This window comes from Diadema setosum, chromosome 15 (assembly GCF_964275005.1).
Source record: "Diadema setosum chromosome 15, eeDiaSeto1, whole genome shotgun sequence".
Taxonomy (NCBI): Eukaryota; Metazoa; Echinodermata; class Echinoidea; order Diadematoida; family Diadematidae; genus Diadema; species Diadema setosum.
In genome coordinates this window covers 2,042,334-2,068,543 of record NC_092699.1, presented here as the reverse complement: position 1 = coordinate 2,068,543, position 26,210 = coordinate 2,042,334, and the positions used below count along the sequence as shown (strand labels likewise).

At 38.2% G+C, this 26,210-nt stretch overlaps 1 protein-coding gene across 1 annotated transcript in view; it reads left to right on the top strand.

The window, feature by feature from the left end:
- Nucleotides 1-2,845: 2,845 nt before the first annotated feature.
- LOC140239197 (uncharacterized) overlaps nucleotides 2,846-26,210 on the top strand; it is a 61,270-nt gene continuing 37,905 nt past the window's right edge. Inside the window, exon 1 of the mRNA XM_072319078.1 lies at nucleotides 2,846-3,226. Coding sequence (XP_072175179.1) covers nucleotides 3,098-3,226 — 129 coding nt within the window. The 5' untranslated portion in view covers nucleotides 2,846-3,097. The remainder of the gene's footprint in view (nucleotides 3,227-26,210) is intronic.

Below are 26,210 nucleotides of genomic sequence, written 5' to 3'. Positions count from 1 at the left end.
CCACAATGTAATGTTAGACAAGTTGTCGAGAATTGGTATAAATGGAGGTACACTTGAGTGGTTTAAGAGTTATCTGACGGACAGGAGGATAGTAACTAAGGTCAACAACGCGTTGTCTGATGAAATGTACTTAACTCATGGTGTGCCCCAGGGCTCTCTTCTTGGCCCTCTACTGTTTTGTGTTTTCATTAATGACCTGCCTCGCATTTTTCAGTCATGTCGTGTTCATCTTTATGCGGATGATACAGTCATTTACTACTCAAACAAAGATGTTAAAGTCTTGGAGTCCATTTTAAACAAAGAAATGCAAGTTTTTGATCAGTGGATGTCACAGAACAAACTCTTGGTGAATTATTCAAAGACCGTCAGTATGCTTTTTGGTACGAAATGTATGCTCTCAAGGTGTAATTCACTAGATGTAAAAATAAAAGACACCCAGATTCGAAATGTTGAAACGGTAAAATATCTTGGAATTCATATCGACGCTGAGTTGAAATGGAATATTCATGTAGATAAAATGTGCCAAAAAATCAGTAGATTGATTGGTTTTCTTGGAAGATTAAGACATGTTGTAAATGAATCAAATTTGAATTTGATATATAAATCTGTGATTCTTCCACATTTTGATTATGCAAACGTTATCTGGTATTCCGCTCCACAAGGTTCTCTGTCAGCCCTTCAAAAGCTACAGAATAGAGCGGGTCGTATGATTATGAGAGTAAATCCATATTCTTTTGTATCTACTCAACATATTCATGATATTTTGGGCTGGGAATCTCTTGAATACCGATATAAAAAGAATATGAGTATGATGATTTATAAGATATTGCAGAACTTTCTCCCCAATTACATGTCTGATAATATTTCTAGAAGATTTCTTAATTATTCACTGCGTTCAAACCAGAATTTGAATCTTCCAAAGCCAAATTCGAATAACTGTAAAAGGACTTTCTTTTACAGGGGAGTATCAATGTACAATCAATTGCCCAATGAAATTCGTAACGCATCAACTTTAAGATCTTTTCAAATGTTATTATCTGATTATTTAGATAGAGTATTATGGTAAAAAAAAAAAAAGACTCAATAGAGTACCAAATGTAACAGCCATTTTTGTGTTTTTTTAGGGGGAGGGGGGGGGGGTATATGAGTCTTGCCTTTTCTTTTGTCAGTTTGTTCTCCTCCTCTTTTTCTTTTCCTTGATCTGCTCTTCTCTACCTATCTCTGATTATTGCTGACTCTCACTGTACCAGTTCGGTAAATGATTTTCGTTATTTTTTTTTCTTATGTTTTGTATATACAGTGTTTATTATTCTTGTATTGTACTGTAAATTAGGGACCCTGTGGAAGAACAGACATATTTTGATAATATGACTGAACAGGCAATCCCCCGTTTCTTCTGTAAGCATATGCAATGTATATGCAACTTGTAATGTGTGTATTTTTATATGAAGACGGAAATAAAAACAAACAAACAAACAAACAACGTCATGAAACAGGTCATAATTACATCAAGGCTGTTTAACCTTCAATTTTGTTTTCAAGCTTATTGAAAACTACAGCATCAAACTTTCTTCAGAGTTCATTTCAATGCTTTTAATTTGACAAATAATCAATGAAATGTTGCAATCTAGCAGGGAAATTTCTTAGATATATGGAGGACAGTGCGGAAGGCCAAATAATCTTAACCCATTGAGGACGGACTGATTTTGCTACAGCACGCATTTCCCATAGGCCCCTGCCCGAGTATACTCGGGACTCGTCCTCAATGGGTTAAGTTTAATAGTAAATCCATGAAATATTAAAATATCAGGGAACAATTTTTTCTTCGTTTCCGTGGGGGCAGATATTACTCCTTGTCCTAGAAATTGTAGAAGATCTGTTGATGTTGTTAAGCCCTTTGCACTCCAGTCGAACAAAGCCAAATTGATTTGACCTCCTTATGTATAATAACAATTTCATGCAATCATTCTACATGTGTACCGCAATTCAATACATCCCAACCTCTTTAGCGACTGTCAAATGTTTTAACCAGTGATTTTGAACTTTTTAATCCTTTAAAAACTGCAATAATACCTTCGTTGGTATAAAAGTGCAAACCTCTTGTTATGATTTTACTGAAATTATGCCATGCTTCTGTTCAAGGAACTCATCCAAGCATATTATCTCATCTATCTATCTATCTATCTATCTATCTATCTATCTACCTATCTATCTATCTATCTATCTATCTATCCATCTATCTATCTATTTATATCTTTATTTTCTTTCTTTTGTACCATGTTTTGAATAATATAGGAAGACGACCAGATTTATGAAGTTCGCCTATAATAACATGCACATAATTCATGATAAGTGTGTGCCGCGTGCCTCCTTATTCATCTTGGGCAGTTCAAGTTCCGCTTCTTCGATTGGTTTGACGAGTGATAAATCTGTGTTTATCGTTTTGTTCCATAATACCCAATACCTTACTTATAGCCACAACGCATGAAACTAATAATCGTCTTGTTTGTTCTCTCTACCAGCCCACCAGTGTCTTCAACAGATAAGTGCTGACGTATTTCCTACGTCATCTTCACGTGACTCCTTGAAAGGGGCGTGGCTTCGTCGTGACTGGTCAGGTTGAGTAGTGCTTGTCAAGCAGGTGTCAATCGCGACGCTCCTTTGCGTTTTGTTGGATCACGCCCCCTAATGACTGCTTCCCGCTCTACTGCTGTGTGTGCATCCCGCAGGGGCACATGATAACGCCAATAATGTTATAAATAAAATGTCTCCTGCGTTTCGAGTCCTTTATTAACAAGCGCGCCAGCAGCTCTAGCGTTAGATATCACAGCGCCTATTGGTCGAATCTTCAGTACACGAGAACTAGAGTACGAATCACTTGCAACGAATCGTTCCCCACTTTCCCCACCTGTTTCAAGAGACGAGCTCCACGCAACTCAGTTGGCCGTTCTGGCGACGACAAAAGTGAATTTCTCTCTGTAGACTCACTCCTATAACCAAGAGCCAAATTTTGACTCTCTATGTGTGCATTTTCTCCTCTGTAACATATCGTGTTCCGTCGCTCCACGACTGGCATCGTCTGCGTAAATAACCGACAATGAATCTAACAACGTTTTACCTCGCAATCCTGGCTGCCATTCTGGCCGTCGCTGCCGGCAGGAATCTTGACCTCGGGCTGCCCGTCGTGGATCTGGACGCTGATGAATTCCCTCAGATTGAAGAACAGGTAAGAGGCCAATATCAGTTCCCTTTGAAACAAATACAAAAAGTCAGTTATATTCAGAAAATGATGACATCTCCTTATTCTTAACAATGAGTTGGAACATTTTTGTGGGCAGGACTAGGTGTTCGCGGGACTGCTTATCTTCTGTTAAGTAAACATATTATTCCAATCCCAATGAAGCGTCATATACCAATTCTCCTTAGATGAAAATATCATAATGAGCAGAGAAAATGCACTGGAGCTCGAACGTGTGCGTAATCCAACAAATTACGCGTGGCTACTGACTGTCTGCATTTGCGGATTATTTCTGCAGAAGATATCAAGATATCATGATTTTTTTTTTTAATTGAATTGATATGTTTAAATCAAAGTTCGTTTTTTTTTTTTTTTCGCTGCGGGGAAGGGAGTTGTCATCTTTGGGCTTCATAACAGCGAATTGTTCAATCGCCAGGATTAAGTATTCTGAATGGTCATGTCTACAAAGTCTGACGTTGTAGGAAGCACATTAGAGAATTAAGATGAGAATGTTGAAATGCTGTTATTCAAGGCAGATGCTTTGACCTAGATGGGCTAATAATTGCCGCGTTTCAAAACAACATCATGAGTAGTATCCGCAGCGATTAGCTATCCTTATATTCCTGAGTGGTCCGTTCGATCATGTCTATCGAAAAGAATTGCGGCTGTCTTTTTTCTACTGCATTAATAGTCACAAAGGAGTTTTGTGATAACGCTTGGGAAGACAAAATACTTGCGTGAGAGGATAGCTATGAAGACATTATCAAACCATCGAGTGTATTCCTATGGTTTCTCTGTCATTTTTCCCGCAAACGTTGGAGGTAGGCAAATACCAAACCAACTACCAAGGAAAAAAGGCCTCGTGATCATAACAATCGGTCAGGAATGGCGAACTTCTTTGTCCTCTGCGGGCATCAATTATTATGATAGTGATACTCTGACACAATACCATTGAGAGTATGACGCTGGTCCCCTCGGGAGGATCCGTGATCATGTCTCTCTCCTCTGGGCGGCGTAACCTCGGTGGTAAAATTCACAAGATTTTTCAGGTTCAGCCACGTGGGGTTAAAGGCCCAGCGCAGTTGCGTTACAAAACAGCATTATAATCATAATTATATATCTATATTTAAACCTCTAAAATTCCGTAGCACCAAATATTCTATGGGCGGTCGATAAAAATCCAAATTGATGAACTTTATTTTCAAGAAAAAAAACTTGGATGATTCTTAAAGTACATACCAATTCAGAATGAGTGTCTGTGCATATAAATTCCTCTTTTTTTCATTCTTCTTACATTTTATTACTTGCATCTTGCAATCTATGACGGTTTCATTCACAAAATATATTTCACATTTTCGTCAAATAATCTCGTCTCATAATTCAAACATCTGTAACTAGTTTCAAGTGGACTCGACTATGCGTGCAAGTTATGGACAAAACTCATTGGTTTCTACGCTGTTTTTAAATAACTTGTTTACGACTATTAAAAGATTGAATATTCGTATGTTGCCGGGGGTGTCCTTTTCTTGTACCATTCCTGGCTGTATCTGATATTTCCACACCAAGCAGTCTTCAATGGCGCTATTTAGTTCATGACAACTTATTTTCATTCAATATATAGATCCAGTAAATCCCCCCCCCCAAAAAAAAATAAATAAATGAATAAATAAAGAGAGAGAGAGAAAGGCCATCTCATACCTTTGTTATTTGTTGTTATTGCAAAAACCACTCATATTCACCTTCCTTATCAATTGAAAATGCAACAGAGAGAGAGAGAGAGAGTATAAAAAAAAACATATCAATTCAAATGATTTGATTAGCACTTCACATGACTTCACATGGAATTGAAAATAACCTTCGGGCACATAATACTGCGTCTGGCTATTGAGGTGGGTGTCTGGACCCGAAGAAAGCATGTTATTTGCCTTATTGCAGTAAAGGGATGGTACAGTATTGGTGGAGATGAGAATTGGGCTTTTAACTTTTTGTGAGATACCAGGAAAACACATATGATATAGTACAGAGCATGCCATTTTAAGAGGGATTCAAAGTTTATTTGATGAAAATCGGGTTTGGAATGACTGAAACATCCAAAATCAAAGTAAAACAAAGGGCTCGTAATAAAGTGTGGGTCCTACACTTTATTAGACTCTCTATTTTTTGGATATCTCAGCCATTTCAAAACCAATTTTTATCAAATAAACGTTGAATTCATCATAGAGTTACATGCTCTTTTATATTTCATAAGAGGTTTCTCATCTCACAAAAAAAAAAGTTAGAAACCTGAAATTAGGTCTCAACAAAAACTCTACAATCCCTTTAAGAAGCGAAAATCTGTCTGGTAGTCCTGTCAAAGAGAAGTGGAAGGATTTCTCTGCATGTCAATTTAGGTATGGAATATTATACCCGTGAACAATGTCAATTTATTATCCAACACGGTAGAAATATTTTCTTTCAGATTATATGCAACCAACTCAATTCATGACCTGTTTCTCTCAGAAAGAAAAAAAAAATGCACTCTGCTCTGCAATGATTTAAACATTTTAGTGGCCCAGACGGGCCACCAGACCCAAAAATTAGTGTCAAGCGCTTGTGAATATAATATAATATAAATATATATATATAGCAGAGAAAGACTGCTTTGCAACATTGAAATTATCATTGAAATATGGTTAAGAAAAAGATATGAATTTACAGGGTGTTCTTATAGTTACTTGTACAGGGCCACCAAAAGATAAATTTGGTGACCCGACACCAAACTTTAGTGGCCCCGTGCAACCACGGGTCACCGCTAATGTCAAGCAATGTATGTTTGCACGCATATGAGTGTGGGTATGTGCATGTTGTAGACCATATAGTCGTTTCGGGTTCACAGGCAGAGGTTCATTTAACAGAGTAAAGTGAAATCTTTGCAGTTGTGGGATATATTCAGTAAGTGTTCACTTAAATGACAAACCTTATTAAAGGGTGTGTACAGTTCTGGTCGAGGTGTAGATTTAGCTTTTAACATTTTGCGAGATACTCAGAAACCACTCTATGAGATGTCAAAGAGCATTCAGTTCTAAGGGGTATCAAAAGATTATTCGACGAAAATCGGTTTTGAAATGACTGAGATATCCAATAACAAGGTGAAACAAAGAGATCCTAATAAAGTTGGGGCATGTCGCCTTTTATTATTAGCACTTTTTTGGATATCTCAGCCATTTGAAAACCAATTTTCTTCAAATAAACGTTGAATCCTTCTTAAAATTACATGAACTTTCATATTTCATAAGAGGCTTTTCATTATCTCACTTAGGAATGTTCAAAACATGAATCCCTACCTCAACCAGTACTGTACAGTCCCTTTAAGTGAAGAAAAAAAAATGTTTTTATACCTTCAAGGAAAAAGAACCTTTTCCTTCCCACGTGCAAATAAACACACTTTCTAAAACTGTCGTTCCGGTATGAGAGATGATAGATGGTCGATCTGACGGACGTGACTTGAACACTTTCACATCTACCGTAGATCAATTATTTTTCGTGTTCTGACCAGTGCCTATCAAAGGGCCTCTATTCTTGGCCTGCCCTATCAAATCAGCTCAATATCCTGTCATTGCGTCGGTTGAAAATGCTGAATCAAAAGCTTTGTGTACTATATATATCATAAATTCTCTAAAGTTACATATCATCATGACATTCAAGAGGTAAGAAAATGAATGGATGGTGCGTTTGATTTATTAGTACTTTCCAAGTCAGCAGATTACAAAAAAAAAAGAATAAAGAAATCCCATAGCTAGATATCTTGACTATTTCAGGCTCTGTTAAGCGTTTCTACTTACATACATAATATGTTTGTACGTGTGTGTGTGTGTGTGTGTGTGCGTCTCCGCGCGCGTGAGATTATGTCAAGCAATTACAATGTTAATGAGCCAATGCGTAAATTGAAAGTAAGAGAATACCCTAATTATGCCTCATTTATTACTTCTTCTCATACCCAATCTCTCTGTTACCTGTTCGTACTGACAGTAAATTGTGTTGGTGGTGTTTCCTCATGTTTTTCTAAACATAATTATGTTACATTAGTCTACTCCACTTTGTGTTACCTATGTGCGATACTCCCAGAGAATGCGCAGTAGACTGGTTCTGATGGGGGACATATACGATCTTGTATAGTTATATGATTGCAAAAAAGCGTGGCACGACGTGACTCTGTGAGATCTAGTACCCGTCTGAACGGTATTCAAAGTTTTATAATTGCTTTCATTTCTTTTCACATTACACATCCAGTGAAGTGAAAGGTCAATCCAGAGGGTTATTGCCTTGTAAAAAATGACAATAAAGTGTATGTCTTTGTTTGTTTATTTGTCTGTTTGTTTGCTTGCTTGTTTGTTTGTTAGTTTGTGATCGTGCAATTGAATATCCAGCGTTCAGGAATTCAGTAATCAGCAATACTTTGCCGGACATATCACATGACCCCCATTCTATAGTCTTATGAATTAGGAAACATGTTGTTAGGAGAGAGACTTGAGGTATTCGCTATTGACGATCTGGAAGAACCATGAATTAGCAATAGTGCTTGTCAGATAGGAATCTATTTTCATAAGTTTTAAAAGAATTTTGAGAAAGTGATGCGCAAAGTGTTCATATAATGGCTTCCTAGCACACAAATTCAAACACGCAGAGAGAGAGAGAGAGAGAGAGGGGGGGGGCAGACAGTCAAATATACTCACAGAACAATGTATTATACGGCTTTAGCAAATTATCACAGTCAGGAATATTTCATATTCACACTGAAAAGTGTTAAAAACGTGCAACAGCCCTGAAATCTTCCACATTTATCCGAGTTGAAGGATTCCAGGAAAAAAAAAATCATCTGTTTGAAAAAAAAAAAAAAACCAAATTCTACCATTTTTCAAAGATCAATCTTTTGTTGTCGTTTTTATTACTTTCATTGATTCACACCACACTATCGAGGACGTACAATTGCTTCTTCTTTTTTATGATTGTCAAAAGGGGTGTACCATTACTTTGGGTTTTACTTTTTTCAGAATGATAAATACAATGCAGTTATTCTACGGAAGAATCAAGTAACTTTTCTTGAAAATGGTAGCACTGGAAATAGAGAAAACGCAGCATATATTAGACAAAAATGCTATCTGCACTTGGATGAAATATTGCACATTTTGATTGATTGAAGGAAGTATATTCGAGTAGAGAATTCTTTAGATTCTTAGTGGAAATGAAAATTACTCGAGAGAGAGACGAACGCTATTGTTCTGCATCAATGAGTTTTGGCCGACCTCAGAATCACAGCCGAAAGAGACAAACGATGTGCTTTTTTCGCGTGCTGTCTAGCTCAAGCGCATTGATTGGTTATTAATTAGATTTCTGATCAAGTCGGCACGCGCCAAGAGACACACACAACACATGGTATCGTCAAGTGCATAAAGCACGGCGTACAATTTTTGGAGTCGGTTTGCCTTTGATGTCCCTGGGATGATGAAATTACGCTCTTATTTCGAGCAATGCAACCTTTTCTCTCTTGCCAATGTAAATACATATTTTTTATATAGCCGGGCTTATTCTTGGCAGAACACGACATATCCAAGGATCATTCGTACTAACCTTTTTACCTACTTACTTTTCTCTTTGAACTTGAGGAATATGATAACTGATTCGTATTTTAGCTATTAATTAAAGCACAGAGGTTTTTGTGTTTTGTTTTGTTTTGTTTGGGGTTTTTTTTAAGGACTGACATATATTCCACATTCTATCATGTCAACCAATTCATGTAACATGCCGCAAAATAGTCTACGATTGAAACTCAGTAGAGCTTAAGGACTGATAGAAATTACTTTAACTTTTGGTTAAAGAATTTGATACATAAGGATAATGCATGGTGGAAAAAGCAAAGTTGCAACGCTTCGCATTGTAATTGTATCTTCAGAATTAACTCTTCTTTGCCGACAATGGTTATTTGTATACGTATATGTTTTGAGACCGGCTGTTTTTTCGTGTGTTTGATTTCAAACTTTGTTTTCCGATTGTATGAGCAAGAGTTCTTTGACATTTTAGTTATTAGAGATATTGCCTTGTGCTTTTTAGCGCGCGTTAGCGTGGATGATACAATGTCTTTGACCTTCAGCATGTGCTCGAAAACTCAGAAAGAGAAACTCAACATAACAATACGGACGTAGCACTAAAAAAAAAAAAATAAAAAAAAAATTACATTCACTTTCTTCCTCCTGTCTGTTACCACATATTTATTCCAGCCTGGAGCAATTCTTAGTAACTGAGTCATTAAAACCATGCTACGATTTCGCGTTTATATACGCACGAGAGAGTATCACCAGCAAATATATGAATATTTTATGATGGCTAGCTGAACTTGGATGGAACACGCTGAGTGTGGATTACTCACTGTCACACAATCCACAATTTACAGAGGGTTTTTTTTTTCTTGTGTGTGTGTGTGTGTGTGTGTACGTGTGCGTTATGCTTGCGTATTAGATAAGACAAGATCGTACCGATTTTCCTTTTTAACTTTACTCTCTCCGTAAAACCAAATTCATTTCATTCTTATAATCCAAAATTGGTTTCAAAATTGCTAGGAATGAAACGAGAGGTTGGTGTCACGCTCTGTTCCTGTCTCCTCGCCAAAGTGACTACAACCCTCGTGTAAGTCTTTGTTAGTCAGTCTGACCTTTTTATTCTTTGGTACAAGCAAACCAGGAGCCTTAATACAGGCATGATGTACATATTCCATTGAAAATGTTCATGTCTGACAACACGTCCTGCAATTGCCAATCAGACTGTTCAAGAAGTAATTGTCCTTAAATCAATTTTCAAATATCAAACGCTGTATGAAAAATTGCCATACCTTGGAAAAAAAATCTAGCTCCTTTAAAAATTACTGGTAGTCATATTGAAAAATAGCTTGAAATTGACTCAGAGATATATATACCCTAAATAAATGAATTTATACTCCAAGGATGACTGAATAAAGAACAAGTTGATAAATCTAAACACACACACACACAAACACACACACAATCATCAAAATAAGAGATCATAGTCTCACAAAAGGACTGAAAACCTAACATGGCAGCTGCCCGGAGTTAAGGAACATCTTAATTGTAGAAATGCCTAGTATGGTGACGATAATTATCCAGCGTTTCTCCAAGAACACTCAGTTATGGATGGATATTACATAGGTCAGGGAGATGGGACCCATCTCCCTGCAGGTTAAACTGTTACATGACAAGAATTTTTCCAATGGATTTTACCCACTCTATTTTGTTTTTGCAACTCTCCAAGATTCTTCAATTCTGCGTTTCTATAATGTTGCCCTGTTTGTTTGTTTGTTTTTGTTTGTTTGTTTGTTTGTTTGTTTTTTGGGGGGTTCCTTCAGGATCTGCCCTTTTCTTTAATTTGCCCACCATCACCATGATCACATTGCTAAGGCTTGAACTCTGTTTTTTACTTGCAACTAAGTTCAATTGAGTCTGAATGTATTATCTTTACTAAGGAAATATTTTTGTTGATTTCGTAGCATTTTCACATTCTTATCTCTCGTTCCTTCAGTAGGTTTTGGATATTATCTCTATTTTTATTGTTCTCATTATCATAATCATCATGATTATTATCCAGATAATTGCACTTATTTGCCTCCTTTTGTTTACCGAAGTGTTTATGCATATTTCAACATTCTCTCTAGAATACATAAACATGTGTCCCTGCAACCCCTTTTCATGCCCCATGGCGAAATGGCGCCATGTCAACCAACACGCAGCATTGGTCACGTGGTGGGTAGTACTTCTGGTGGCGACGAACGACAAGAGCGTTCTTTTCACAATAGGATTTGGAGGCGTCACCATAATGACGTCAGCCTAATTGAGTGTTGCCAGTACTAGAGAACTCGACTTCATTGGGCAAAAGCTGCTGCAAGAAATGGAAAAAAAAATAGATTGAAAGCAAGGGGAGAGAAGGAGATGGAGAGAGAGGGAGAGAGAGAAAGGGAGCAATTTGTGATGGCACCAGTCTGTCTAAAGAAGCACCTTTTTCTTTTACAAAGAGCTGGAGTTTAGAGAAAACATCGATTCAGCTATGCAGCGTGGCAAAGGTGCTACTTTTCCTTTATGTTTATCCTTTCGCGTGGGATAGTAAAGAAAAAGAGGGTTTGAGGATTCTAAAAAGTGAGTATGAAGATGAACTACACACTCATTCCATGCAGACAAAAGATTTTTGCGTAAGAGTTAAATTTATTAGTCTTAATGTGATCTGAACACGCCTCTAGAAGAACAGGCTGATCTAGATACATAACGTGAAAGAAGGAATAGATCCAGTCCTAGGGGAAAAAGAAAACTGTGGTTGTCTATTCCAGGGTTTCAGGGGATATCTTAATAAGGTTAAAACCAAAAAGTAGTCATAGATAAACTGTGTTACTACTATGTTTTCTATATTCGATATTACGGTAGAAAAAAAAAAAGAGAAAATATTTTTGGAACATTTTTTGTTAAAGAATTTGTGAAGGACGATTGAGATTAATGCGATTAAAGCGTCTATTTTTGCTTGTGTGTATGTGTGTGTGTGTGTGTGTGTGTGTGTGTGGTTGTGCATGTGTGGTAAAACTGAGGGTGGTTAAAAAAAAGAAAATACCCTCAAAAATAGAAAAGTAGGTCAAGTTGTGAAACTGACTGTGTGTTATTTTTAAAACCATTGCCAGCATTGCGTGGGGAATCGAGATATAAGAACCTCTAAGCGGAGGTGTAGATTCGGCGTGATAAGCCCTATGATAGGTAGCACAACTCAATTACCCCAGATAAGTGTTTTGTATATTCAATGGTAGATACTTCATACTTTCAAGAAAATTATTTCTCAAGCTTCTTGTTTTTTTCCATAAGGCAACATTCAAAACTATTCAAAAATACAAACTTTTCTTTCTAAATCGCAAGAATTGCCACGCCACCGTTTGTGTGCCGTAATAAACATCACCATGCATTCACTGCAAAGTCGGAAAGCATAGAATACTTTTGAACTCTCAAAAACTGTTAACTCATAATTAACTCATTAACACTTGATAAACTTATTTCATTTTGTTCGCTAGAACACAAATACGATAAAAAGTAAAAAAAAAAAAAAAAAAAAAGTAGTGTCAGATACAACTGCTTACAGATATCGGTCAGAACATTCATTGATAAAGTGTATTTGCGGTATGATTCTGCAGGAGACGTATAATCGGTTCTTCGTCATCTATCAAAGATGATGAATATTGCTCTTTTCTTCCCTAATCAAAAATATACAAAAATATTAGACATTACATTCAATTTGGGCCGAATTCAAATGGCCATCGATATCAAAATCAAATACTTGAAATAGGCATTCACCGAAACTTCTGTCATGCGATTTCACGATTTTTTTTTCTCTCAATCAAAGGTGTAAATGAGAAGATTCAATCACCCCCCCCCCAAAAAAAAAAAAAGGAAAACATGTACGACGCTTGATTCCTGAATGTCGTTGCGCCAGTCAAAGCGCAGCCAGTGGTGCAACCACTCCCTGACATACCGGATGCACGCCACGAGGCCGATACCAACGAGTCACACAACCCACGAGTCATACAGCCCACGAGTGGTATAGCCCACGAGTCATACAGCCCACGAGTTATACAGCCCACGAGTCATGCAGCCCATGAGTTCGACACTGAGCGAACAAGGCCCACTAGAGGTCGTTCTCATGGGTCTTTTTTGGATTGTATGACTCGTCGATGTCGGTCTCATGGCATGCACCCATTTGAATGACATGATGTCGAAAATTATTACCTTATCAAACACAAAACTTGAAGGTTTTTACAAGCTAATTTGAATCACGTGAAAAGACGAGTATTCAAGGAGAATCGTCGCCCATGAGTGCTTTAATTGTTACCAAATTCAGATGAAGTATTTATCACATTGGGCAGGAAAACCTATGACATCAAATTAAAAGATTGTGTTTAAGCAGGTGAGAAACTATAATGCAATGAGCTAAAGCAAACACTACCGTGCCATATTGTATACTTATCATGTAATTACTTATCCAGTTGATATATACGCCGCTAAATTGTACTATGTAGTTGCTGTATTTCTTGTTTTGTCATTACACTTGGAGAAACAAGAACCACTGCAATATTTCCATTCTATTTATCATCTTCTAAATCCCTTGTCTCCCTTTTCATTAATCAATTAGTGATTAATTGTGAAACCACAAGATGTATTTTTGCCTTTATAATGCTTGAAGATTAATCAGGGTGGATTGACAGTTGTCAGGTCTGCCATGATTGCATTAAGTATTCTCTTGCTTCTCATGTGTGGTATTCGTAACTTAATTCATTCATTCTATCAAATTACTTCAAATATTGTGGTCCTATAGTGTGATTAAAATCTTTATCAAATTAAAGCACTCACGACAGCCATTTCAGCAAACTCAAAAGTACACGTTAAAAAAAAAACCCTGATATCAAAGCAAACTAGCAAACATGAACAGAAATACATTTTACATTTCAGCAGTATGATTTCGTAGGTAATAAGAGGTTTCGGTGCCTAAATGTGTGTGCGTATGTGTGTGTTTGTGTGTTTTGTTTTTCGTTGGCATGCTGGTTGGTGAATGCTGTTGACATTTTGGGATGTTCAGTGTTGTTTGTCCATTTATGTGTTAATTGCGGGTCATTTCTCTGGGTGCACGTCACGAGACCGACACCCACGAGTCTAACAGCCTACGAGCTATACAGTCCACGAGCCATACAGCCCATGAGTTGGACGCTATTCAAAGCAAACAAGGCCCACGAGACCAACTTAAACCCCGTGGTGTATCTGTCGAACTCGTGGGCTGTTTTTACCCAGTGTTGGTCTCATGGGCTTTATTTGCCTAGTATCGAACTTGTGGGCTGTTGGAGTAGTGGCTTGTATGACTCATGGGTGTCGGTCTTGTGAAATAACCCCTTTTCTCTTCATGTTATGGTTATTTATCTGCTCAAAAAAAAATGTCATCATTAAGGATGATATGAGTGAGGACTCCAGACAGTCCTCTACGTTGTTCATTGCGATGTCCTTCCTTAACTGACAGTATTGAGGAGTTTTGAGTGTCCTCAGTTTCCCCTATTATTCTCGACCGGGATTCTCTTTGTCAAAGTGAGATAAAGGAAAACCCTGATAATAGTGGCGGATAAGAATCTTTATCATCAAAACAAAAGAGGTCCCGCTTTGAATCCTGTCCGGTGGTTAAATCTTTATCACATAAGAAATGGTAACACGGAAATGATGCAGTGATGTTAATGGCAGTCGACTCTTTTGAGGGCATTCCTAACATTGCCAAGGTACCTTAATTTTGGGAACCTTCATCTCTTCATCGTCATTATCATTGTCAACATCTTCGTTATCATTATCTCTGTTGCTATTATTATGATGACCCCAACGAGAGCCTCTGCAATGATCAGTTTTAGGTGTCGATGTGACAAGTGATGCTGTTTTGCCTTACATTGGGATTAGCAGAATGTATACTATTACCTTTGTCATCAAATTCTTTATTTGTCACGGATTTTCCCAAAAGGGTAGTATTGTCTTTCTGTTACATGATACGATGCTCATTGGTGTTTCTGTTGTGTCCCGTATTCTGTCGTATCATCGACGCTATTTTTAAACTGTTACTACATGGTTGCTGCTGATCTTTCTGACAGTTATTGACAGACCCGTTTGGTTGTAATTATGATTATGATTTAGTTTGCACTATGTAATAAAGGCAATGACGACTTACAGTGAGACTAGATAGAAGATTATAAAAAAAAAAAATTGTCACTTCAAACTGAAATACTTAATATACTACATGAATAGTGATGTTCTCCATTTCGTATTCAAACATCTCAAAGAGTCATTCGGTTTAATCGAGATGTCACGATGAACGGAAGAAAGACACTCTAATGAGATGAGACACTTTGAAATCCTCGAAACCAACACGGTAAGAGATAATTCAGATGTAGTTGAGTCGTCGGAGTTGGCGCTGCATTGTGAGTGTTTTCCTTCCCACGTGTCTTACCGTCTGACAAGCGGCAAGCATCAGTTCACGTTCCAGATTCCAAACAGGAAAGGAAAAAAAAAGCAATTCGCCAGCCGCGGAATGAAGAGTGACAGAATTGACGGTTCTTATTTGATGTATTTCAGCTCTTGCATTTCAGATTTACCATGGACTAATACAGATTATGCCTGCTTATTCCTAGATGTCTGGAATTTCAAAAGACGTCGGTGCATGTCTATTTGTCAAAAAGTGCAAGTACATTCGATCAAGAGGTACGCTTGTCTGATTTTCTTTTTATTCTTTTCTTGTGAAAATACCTCAGATCGAGTAGTGGATGCCTGAAGTGGGATTTTAATGCGCGTTGACTGTGACGGCTGTAGGTAGAGATTGTTGGGGAATTTCACCTGTTCCTCGTTCCAACGTTCCTGTCTGTCTTTTCATGCTGTCGAATTTGGCCTGAAATGTCAGCATTATTACTCAAGAAGTCCCGGAGTCAATCGTCTCGGTGACTGGTTCGTTCTTGCTCCACTATGTGTGTACTTTATTGCCCCGGCTCCGATTGGCATTCAATGAATGTGATTTTTCTGGTTGCTCGAAAATACCAAGCGCTAGTTTGAAAGTGACAGGCTAATTCTGGCAAGCCTTGCTGATTTCCTTGAGTATAGGTTTCATTTAACAGCATGCACCATCATCATGATCACGGCAAAGCATGTCATTGCTTGCGTTATAAGACCGGCTGATGGCAAGTGACGAACAAAGAAGAATCTATACTTCTGTTTATCGACTGTACTCATGTTATCATGTATTGCGTGTAATGCTATTTGAGCCCACAAACATCATGCAATATTACAGTTCTCCACTTCGGGGTTTCCTGATTTATTGTTTGATTGATTGTTATTTATGCAAACGTAAAATGATATGGCAACCATTACTCACTGATGTCCTTTATTCAGTGGAACAATCAACTCCATTGCCAACCAACTGCACATCATCCTATTAAATCATCCTTTCCCTTCACAGCCTTTCTTACTCCTTGAACCTAGATCATTAGGCTGTGATAGACCTCTCCAATGAAGATTTTACAATAATGCATTCTAAACGGATAAGCGTATTATGGATTTCCCATTGTGAAAACCAGGGTATATCCGTTTTATGACTACTCAGCACACGTGATAAGCACTATAATGTCAATTGCAACTTACTGACAAAATTTTCTGGATACTTTCGCTGTGAGAAATAGCACCTTTAACACTCAAGATGGATCAATTACAACGCCTGAATGAAGGCAACCTGCTTCAACACCTTCCCCCTTCGGCTGCGGAGAGACAAGCGACATTGTTTCTTTCACAGATCCTCTAAACGCTTAGCCCTGTCGACATGGTATCGATCGATATATCGTCTATCATTTGGCATCAGTCGTCTGCTAGTTGTAAGTATAAGTGACTCGCTCTCGTAGCCTTGGGTTAAAATGTGCATTTATTCCGCGAAACAGCCGCCCAAATCGCCTGTCGACGAGGCCAAAGATCTTTGCATAGCGAGAGCCAAGAGAGGAGGAGAGCATTTGATTCTTTTCATCACTCCGAGCGACACAAATCCACCTCTACGAGCTCCAAACCAGCTGAAATATCGAAGCTGTAAATCCTGTATTCCTTTAGCAAATTTAGAAGCGCTGGATTGCGCTGGAAAATTTGCAAGTAGAGAAAGGCAGTGAAGTGGAAGCAAACCGCTTCATCAAATTTGATCACTAGGATACCATTGCCCACATCTCATGAAATGAAATCTGAATCTTTTCACGCGTGTTAACAACACTTTCATCTACCATAGATTAAGTAATAAAAAAAGAAAGTGATGCATGTTCTTCAGCACAAAAGACCAGCGATCACAGGCCTGAATGTATGAAAACTCTGGAAATATTAAATCAACATTCGATATTCTTTTCCGGGATTCTGGAAAGAGATCAAATTTCTGTGATTGAAAAACGTTAATGCTAAACACCTATTGGTTTTAAATTTAATCAATTCAATTCAATTCAAATCATTTATTGTCATGCGCTCAGGCATGGAAATTATCTTAACAGTCTCCAAATATACAAGCATACAAATATCTAGAAGGAAATAGAACAATATAACTAAATGACAAGTACACACCAATGACAAAAAGAAAATGCATAATTCAACTCATTAGATTATTGCACTTGATCCTAAAAGGCTGCACATGTGTTTTCTGTTCCAAATAATTCTGGTTTGAACAGTTTGTTAAATACAGCTATAATGAAAACAACACGCATGGATCGAGACCCCACCAACATAACACCCGGAACACACTTTCACACACACAAACACACACACACACCGTTTGAACCCTTTAAAGAAATCATCGCAGTTATTATGCAGTTAATGTTTAAAGGGATGGTACAGATTTTGTTGAAATGGGAATTCAGATGTCAAATAATTCTTCAGATAATTATTTATTTAAATATCAATCAGCATAAAATTCTACGAGGAATCAACAGTTTACTTGATGAAAATCCAAGATAGAGTAAACGAGAGTAATCGTAATAAAAGGTGGTCTTACCCACCTTTCATTAGGACTTCTTTGTGTTTGTACATCTCAGTCCCAGAATTGTATGTGTGGTTTTTTTTTTATATAAATATTTCAAATAAGTGGTTTGGTATTATCTTGCAAAAAGTTACAATCTGGATCCCCATCTCAACCAGAACCAGAAAAGTTGAATTTTTATAGACCACCGTAAATGCAGGGAAACCTCGTCTCTCTTCAGTACTAGAATGTGACAATAATTCGAACTAATTCTCAATATGCGTTAAGGAAACCTAAAAACATAACAAACATCACATAGAGATTACAATCTGAAGCTCGTGTAAAGGTCAAAAAGTGTTTAAATGATATCAAATCGCAGATACTTTTTTTTTTTCATTTTCCGCTATACCTCTGAACTGTCATATCTACTCTAGGTTGCCAGCAACGTGGAGAACTTCTTTCTAGTGCAATATTGTGTAACATTGCCTCTGACCAACAGGGTTTTTAAGGTTTTGAAGTCTGCAAGATAATGTATTCAGAGTAGATCTCGGAGAATTCATCATGGTCATGACGATGCTTGGATAACAGTGACTGAAGAAAGAGTGCTACGGAAACAATGCCAATACATACGCGCGCGCGCACACACACACACACAAACACACACATGCACACGCATACACACCCAGACACAACACACACATAAACACACACACACACATACACACACACACACACACACACACGCACACACACACACAAACACACAATATTGGTGGAGACGGACGACACATTCTTTATGCGCACCATGTAAAGGTGCGTTTTTGTTTCTTTTGTTACCCAGTGACTCCCGAAGGGAAAGCAACGTGAGAATTCTCATGGGTTCTTTCCACAGTTCTAAATGAAATATGGCGTATCAGATCGCGTTAGTCGTTATGACGATATGGCCCTTTCATCGACACAGCAGTCATCTTTTCTCCAACCAAACATCACCCCGCTTATACGGCAGATTGTCGAGTGTCATGGATATCACCCCATCCACGAACCACACGGTTAGGAGCGAAAACTGATACTGAGTACCAGGCGAGTGTCTCTCACTCAGGGAAAATAGTCACGTTACCCGACAATTGATTGTTCCATCTTATTGTTAAAAAGACGCTTGCCATCTCCCCGATTCAAGCATGGCCTTGCCTCATTATTTCCCTTGGAGGTAGGCATTGTGCAAAATGCGGGAAAATCTGAATAAAAGTGACCTGCAGCACTGACCTGAGAATAATCTTTGCTTTTTTCGTTCACGTATATACGTGTAGAAAATCTCGACCTGAAAACATTCTCAGAGGGTTCACAAATAGATAGAGAGAACCCCCTCCTCCCCCCCTACCCCGCCATGTATTTGCTATGAATACAAATCAGGTAAGTTAATCAGCTGATTATTGTGGAGTGTGCTTTTTTATGATATTATGCTGACTTACTTGTGCTCTGACTTCTGCTCACCGTGTTTTTCGTAGATTTCTGCAAATAATCCAATCTTCTATCTCACCTTTTACCCACGCCCCGGGTGAACCGACTACAAGCGCTTACATAGTCCTGTCATTTTCTCGGCTAATTCAACGAGGTGCGATCGATAACTTCATTTGTGCGGTCAGGTTGAGAGCTGATTCAAATCGATAATATCGTAAACTAGAGAGAGAGAATCGCGCGAGTCTTCAGTCAATTTCAAAAGATGAGTTCGAATTTTTTTTTTTTTTTTGGGGGGGGAGGAGAATTCTTCCAAGAAAAACTACCCTTATTCTACTGACAATCGATAACTAAACACAGTTTCTCACTTAAAAGATAGGAATGTTGATAGGAATCTAATTTTTTAAATCCATTCGAGGCTTTGAAGAATTGAAGCACTAAAGCGGGGGATAAGCTGACTAATGTGCTTGTGAGGCATTTGTGCATTGGCAATATTCATCAAGTCATCTGCGAAGCTAGAGACAATTGTAGAATGGGGAAAAACAAGGATGACAAAGGCGAAATCTTCGCGACTCAAAGAAGAACATATCAGTAATGATGCCACTGGTCACGGCGATAGGTTTCGCGCAATACTGCCATCTCAAATAGCTGTTTTGTCGGTTAAGGAGCAATCCAGGCCGTGTGTCATGCCCGCAAATTTCTACTGGGCATTTTCTTTTAATTGTGGCGCATCAGGGTAGACAGAGGGAAAGGGAAAAAAGGATAAAAGTCCCCTGAAAAAAAAGAAGAAGCTGATGGAAAGGAAGACTACAACTTGTTACCAAACCAGCGAGGCGACATTATAAGAAGTACTTAAAGATTCGTAATTGAATTTGAGGAGCTACGGGCGGTCGCAGCTAAGTAGAGAGCTCGCTTGCGGAGTTCCTCTTGGAAGGGATGTTTAGCCGAACATCTCTTTCTTAAATGAATACAACAATTTTGATGGAATTCCACGGAACCCACGGGCTCTGGATTACTAGCGATCTAGGTAGAGTTGCCTGTTATCATGGCTTATTAGGATAACTCGATGACACGGGTATAATTGCGATTTTTACATGTAGAGCAGTGTTACACAAAATCCCAGTGATCCTCCTTGTGCACATCTGAAAGAAAACTTCGAAATTAGATTTGTGATTAAATACTTTCCTCTTTCCTTAGAAGATTTTCTTTCAAATGAACATTGAGCTGCAATGAATCATATAACAATCATCTAAATGTAGACAATAGATTAAGAAACTGCCGAAATTGTCAAAATAATCGTATGCATGAGAATGTTATACAAAGTAATAAACACATATGCCAGAAATCAGAGGAAGATTTTTTTTTTCTATATACTTGTAAAAGGTCTGTAATAAATATACACTGCAATCAAATCAGCAGTCCTATTGAATCTTATCACTTTGTCAAGAAGAGGCTGGGAATGGATTTTGTTTTGTCCCTCTCATTAAATAGTAATTATTTAAAGTCAATTATAGACCATACGGGAAACGATAATGGTAAAATTCACTGCGAATAATTCTAAAATACCAAGAAAAGAACCAAAAAAAAAGCACGGAATAAACAAATATCACAAAATAAGTCCTTCTTTTCCCGACGAATGTATAAGTCTCAAAGTACGTGACCAGGAACAATGACTTAGAACCACGCTTATCTCTCTATTAGCTTATTATGTCAGTCTCTGTTAATGTTATACGTGTATTGGGGATTCCGCCACAAAAACACGAATTCCCAACGTTGATCCATTTTAGTAATTCGGGGTCCTGCGTGTCACCGACACGGCATGTTTCGGAATTAAGATCAAGATTTTAGACCGCATGATTCGATCTCTGGTTAGTGGTTAGCCAGCGGCCATTACACTGAGCGCTCCTCCATTTTCGTGGGATAGTCCGTGGGAAAGAGAGGTAACCACCACTCGTGACGTCACTGGTTCATTGCCCACTCCGCCTTGCCACCCGCACGGCCGTCTGCGATGTTTGTTACAAGTGCAGTAATAATATCCCATTTGCCTGAAACCACGTATAACTAATTTCAATTTCCGCCAAAATGCGCTTCCCACACGGAATAATATCGCGAGAGTTCATAACGGGTTGTTACCAGCGCGGCGCCACCTGCGCGCCTCTCACTATACACCAGGAGTTAGTTAGATGATGAGTTGGCATAGTTAAAGAACGTCGTATATACCCTGGCGAAAGAGAGTTCCACCGTCCCGCAGGAACTCAGGTAAAGCGCCACAATGGCCGTAGGCGACACATTGGCAATTTCGCCCGCTTTGAATCCTCCATAGAATTCAGCGACAGGTTGTATGCGACGTTTTAATGGCGTCTCTTATAACATACCTTATATTGCCGGTGACCGTCCACACATAACATCACGGTCTCTCGAGTCCAAGCCTCCTTTAAGGGGATTATACTATTTAGCGCCGTTTCTTTCAAACCAACCATCCATGTCATGCCCAGGTAATCACTCTCATTTTGAAATGCAATTAGTAAAAAATACAGAGCAGGTAGGATATTGTAAACACTTGTCTACAATGATAACAAAGATTAAACGCTAATATGCAGATTAGTGAGGATACCAGCAGTTCATGTGCTTAACAGCTTCATTTTATCCAATTTATGACAATACCAGAGTGTTTGGTAATTTGCATTTCTTTTGTTCATTAAGTTTAAAAAGTACAAAGTAGTTTATGAAACATACCAGAGATCTCATCACAATTTAAAGCAATCAAGATTATTGTATAGGCCTATATGTAATTTGGCCGAAGCGAACCTTCTGAAAGGTATTGAGACTCGCCATAAATTTCATCTTCAGTTTTTACGGAGAGAGAGAAAGAGCGAGAAGGGCAAACATAAAACCGAAGTGTTCAGTGTATGACGACCCGATACCGTGTGAAGAGCTCTGTAAGAAATGGCTATCTTGTGAAGATATGAAAGAAGTAGAGACCTTGACATGATCGTATGAGATTACGCGGTAAACTGAGCATAACGAAAACTTTTATTGTGTACGCCAGCACTGCTGAACCGATTTAGTTTATTGTTAGCCTTCTTAGAGTTGTACAGGTTGAGATCATGGCTAGAAATTAAATTAATGATGATTTCAGTTTGTAGCTACCGTATGGCTTTTTATCTGTCTGGTTATTGTAAGATACTTTGATTATAAAAGCAACTAAAATGCTTTGCCAAATTGAGAAACTAATGCGGTGTGTACGTTTGTATTACATGCAACCATGACAGAAAGTAAGGATATGTTTTGATTTTGAACTTTGTAATGTGACTTCAATTATGCATTTTGTTTTTCAATAAACATGGTAAAAACATTTTACTCTGCCCGAACAGGCGAGCGTCGTAGTTCCTGAGTTCTTTCATGTTCTATCAAAATTATGGTATATTGATGTTTCCGGTAAAGCACCTGTTGTAAGTCATCTTTGAGCTATTTAAGACCAAAGGAAATGATACAAAACATATTCGTTGTGAAGTATTTCCTCAAAGGACTCTCAGTTCATAAAAAGACATTCAAGTGGTTCACTCATTAGATTTTAGTGGCGGGGGTGGTGATATTTAAAGACCAGCATGCTGTATCTCCCAAGTGTGCAATACCATCTACAGTAATGCGATTATGGGGCTGAAGAGTTCTTATTTTTCATTATTGCATATCAATATGTAATCTTCTTAAGAGTGTGTGAGAAGGAAGGAGAGATGAGAATGTGTCAGTCTGTTGAAGACAGTATGATGATGTTGTTCGAAGGTGGAAGAAAGGGCAGCTACGTGGGCTGGGAGTCGACTCGCCGAGTTGCGTCACGCCTTCGGATCGAGCGGGCCTATCTCTTCCCCGCCGAATAGCAACGATGTTAAGAACGTGTTAACACTCCAAAGTGCGAGGGAATCATTCTTAGGGAATGCGTGTCCTTTCCTTATCAGACTTCAGACAATGGCGTCTCCCGTTTGGAATCAAATATGTCCTTACCATCAAAATTGATATACAAACAGGGCGTTATTGCAAACATGTCAGGAGATAGGGTTTGAAGGACACACTTTAATGTACTTTTGAATCTTGTCCTCGTGACATTCTCAAACGTCAAATCATATTAAAGGCTTATGCTCGTTATTTTAGGCCAAGTCAGACACGTCAAAGAGGAATATAAAACAGTTTAAGATGTCAAGAAAACCAAGTCACCGACTGAATGTCTGTTACCATTTCTTAACAGATGAACCAGCAAGTACTTCATATATACCGTTTATAAAACACTTGGGCAATCGTGAATAAAAGAAATTTGTAGACTTTGGGAGTGGATAGCACAGTTGATGGTGCTTTTTTGTTACATAAAATAAGGGGGCGTGTGAAAAATTCTACGTCGTAACTCCGCTCACGAAGTCTCGTAGCGCCCGAAGTTTGTTTATGCTCATCGGCGGCGTCGGGCAACTTGGATTCCTAAGTTATTTGCAATTTCCATCGGCAGACTACGAGTCAATCAACTCAATGGCTGCCATGAAATATTCATCATTCCTCAATACTCACTCTTCGGAGGGGAACAGGACAAAAGTCTCATTTTTGACCGACGAGCGCAAAAGTGTATCATTTGCCATTCTTTCGGTGCTCTTTTACTTTTGCCGCGCGCAAAGTGCAGGGGCGATATCATAACGACCATTTAGGAGCCTTTTTACATCCAAGTGGCAGACTCAGAGAAGAAGTGGATACTTCATGCAAGGATTTTGATCACAAAACATCACAGTGTCAATGTCAGCCATCCATTTTTCAAGTCCACGTGCCTTTTTGTCCATTTTCTAACTTGATTCCGAGAGCTCACTGTTTACAGCACGGCTTGACAGATAATGTTCCGGCAGTAAAGTTTGACTGCACGACTTTAATGTGATTTCCCGAAACTTATTTGACAGAATTACAGTGCATGCAAATAAATGTCACCCCATTTTATCTTGGCACAAGTGAGGCCTTCTGATGGAGATTCTCACCTTTTTTTATAGCAATGTTCCTAGAGGGGAATATCATAACGATAATCATAATGTTCCTAGAGGAGAATTCAAGATCAGATAAAGTTCCGCTGTTAAGAAAAAGTAAACCTTTACCAACTAAACAGTGAAAATCTAATCAAAATTGGATAAGAGAGGCAGTTTTTTAATTTCTCTAAACGATCATTGGAAATTTTTTGAATGCTGATATCATCAGGTCACTCATTTGCACAATCATATCAACTGTCTGAGAAGTATTTTTAAAAAAAATAGAACCTTCACAATTTCCTAACTGCCCTGCTTTTTATCGGCTTTTAATCACATTTTTTTTTCTGCACTGGTGATAAATTTGTACTCTTCCTTTCACATTAACCTTTCTAAATGGTTTGGAATGTCCTTTTGAATGAGGTGTACATCTTTGTAAAGTATTACTCTTTATCAAATTTTGTTAGCAAAAGACTCTGGTGATTATAATATTTATAGATTGCCTAAATGCAGCATTTGATAGGGTCCCAGGACGCTTTTGTTTAACGGATTTCTTTACAAAAACCAGCATGCTGTTGGGCGCACTCCCAAATCTGATTAGACACATCTAGAGTGCCACATCGTACCTTATTATGAATCGATCTTTCAAGATTTTGTTAACTAATCCACTTCAAGATTCATTCGTGCATTTTTTTTCAGCTCCAAACCACTTTCCCACATTGGCCCGAATTCACGAAGGTGGTACAAATGAAACCATGGTTTAAACCAAGGACAAAAACCATGGAGCGCCAAGTGTCGCACGGAATATTTCGTTACGAAATTGGTCATTTCGTCGACAAAATGACAGTTTCGTTAACGAAATTATCATTTCGTGGACGAAATGTTCATTTAGTTACAAAATGTTGTCATTTCGTTACAAAATAATCATTCCATCGACAAAATGACTGATTTCGTAACGAAATATTCCATGCGACACTTGGCGCTCCATGGTTTTTGTCCATGGTTTAAACCATGGTTATTATTTTCATTTGTACCACCTTCGTGAATTCGGGCCAATATGTGCTCAATATTATTCAGGAAGAAAAGAAGATAATATCAGGTAGGTTTTACATGTACTGCGTGATATGTAGACGTATTTCTATTTCTGCTAACACCTCCAAGCAATGCTAAAGAGAAGAGGTGCGGAGGCACGCCGACTTGTCAAACTTGCTGTCGATCATTCTTAATCTAATTTGGTGCAATCTGAAATACAGCTTGATTCCAAAAGTAATGGAGAAAACATTCCAGTCTCTTCGCGGATACATGGTGATCTTGGATTGTGTATAAAGGATGTGCGACATTGAGCATTATGTCACATGTGAAAATGCGTGCAATGTCGTTCGGAGTTCAGGCGTACATTGCATTCCTGCACTTGAAATTAAAGCGCTCAATAGATTTGCAGATTGCCGATATTGCGTCTCATTGAATATCTCAGAGCACCCCTAGACAAAGAAACACTTCTTTCTTACTCCTGCAAACATTTGTGGGAACAATCAGCATCTCACCCAATGTCAGAAAGAATTATGATGTAGCCGCTAACTTATTACACTTATGTTATTAGTATTTTTGTTTAATACATTTAATGCATTTTGTTCCCGTACATTCAGCATTTGTCATGAACTTTTCTTTTTCAAAGTAATATCTTTTTCTTTCTATTTAACTTCAAGTTAAATTCATGCATAGCAGTGTATCCAACTTGCCGCTGCTTCGCTATTGTTTTTTTTTTTTTATCTTTCCGTATTATATTACAAATTCTCAAACCGGCATGAATCTAACAGAAAACATGCATATCACAATCTAACTAATTATATGGCGCAAACTATCTCGCTGATTTACAAAATCCTAAGAATAATTCAAATTTCTGTGTGGTTTACTTATTTCACCGATATGTCAATAACTATGAAACCTTGCATAACATTGACTTCCAT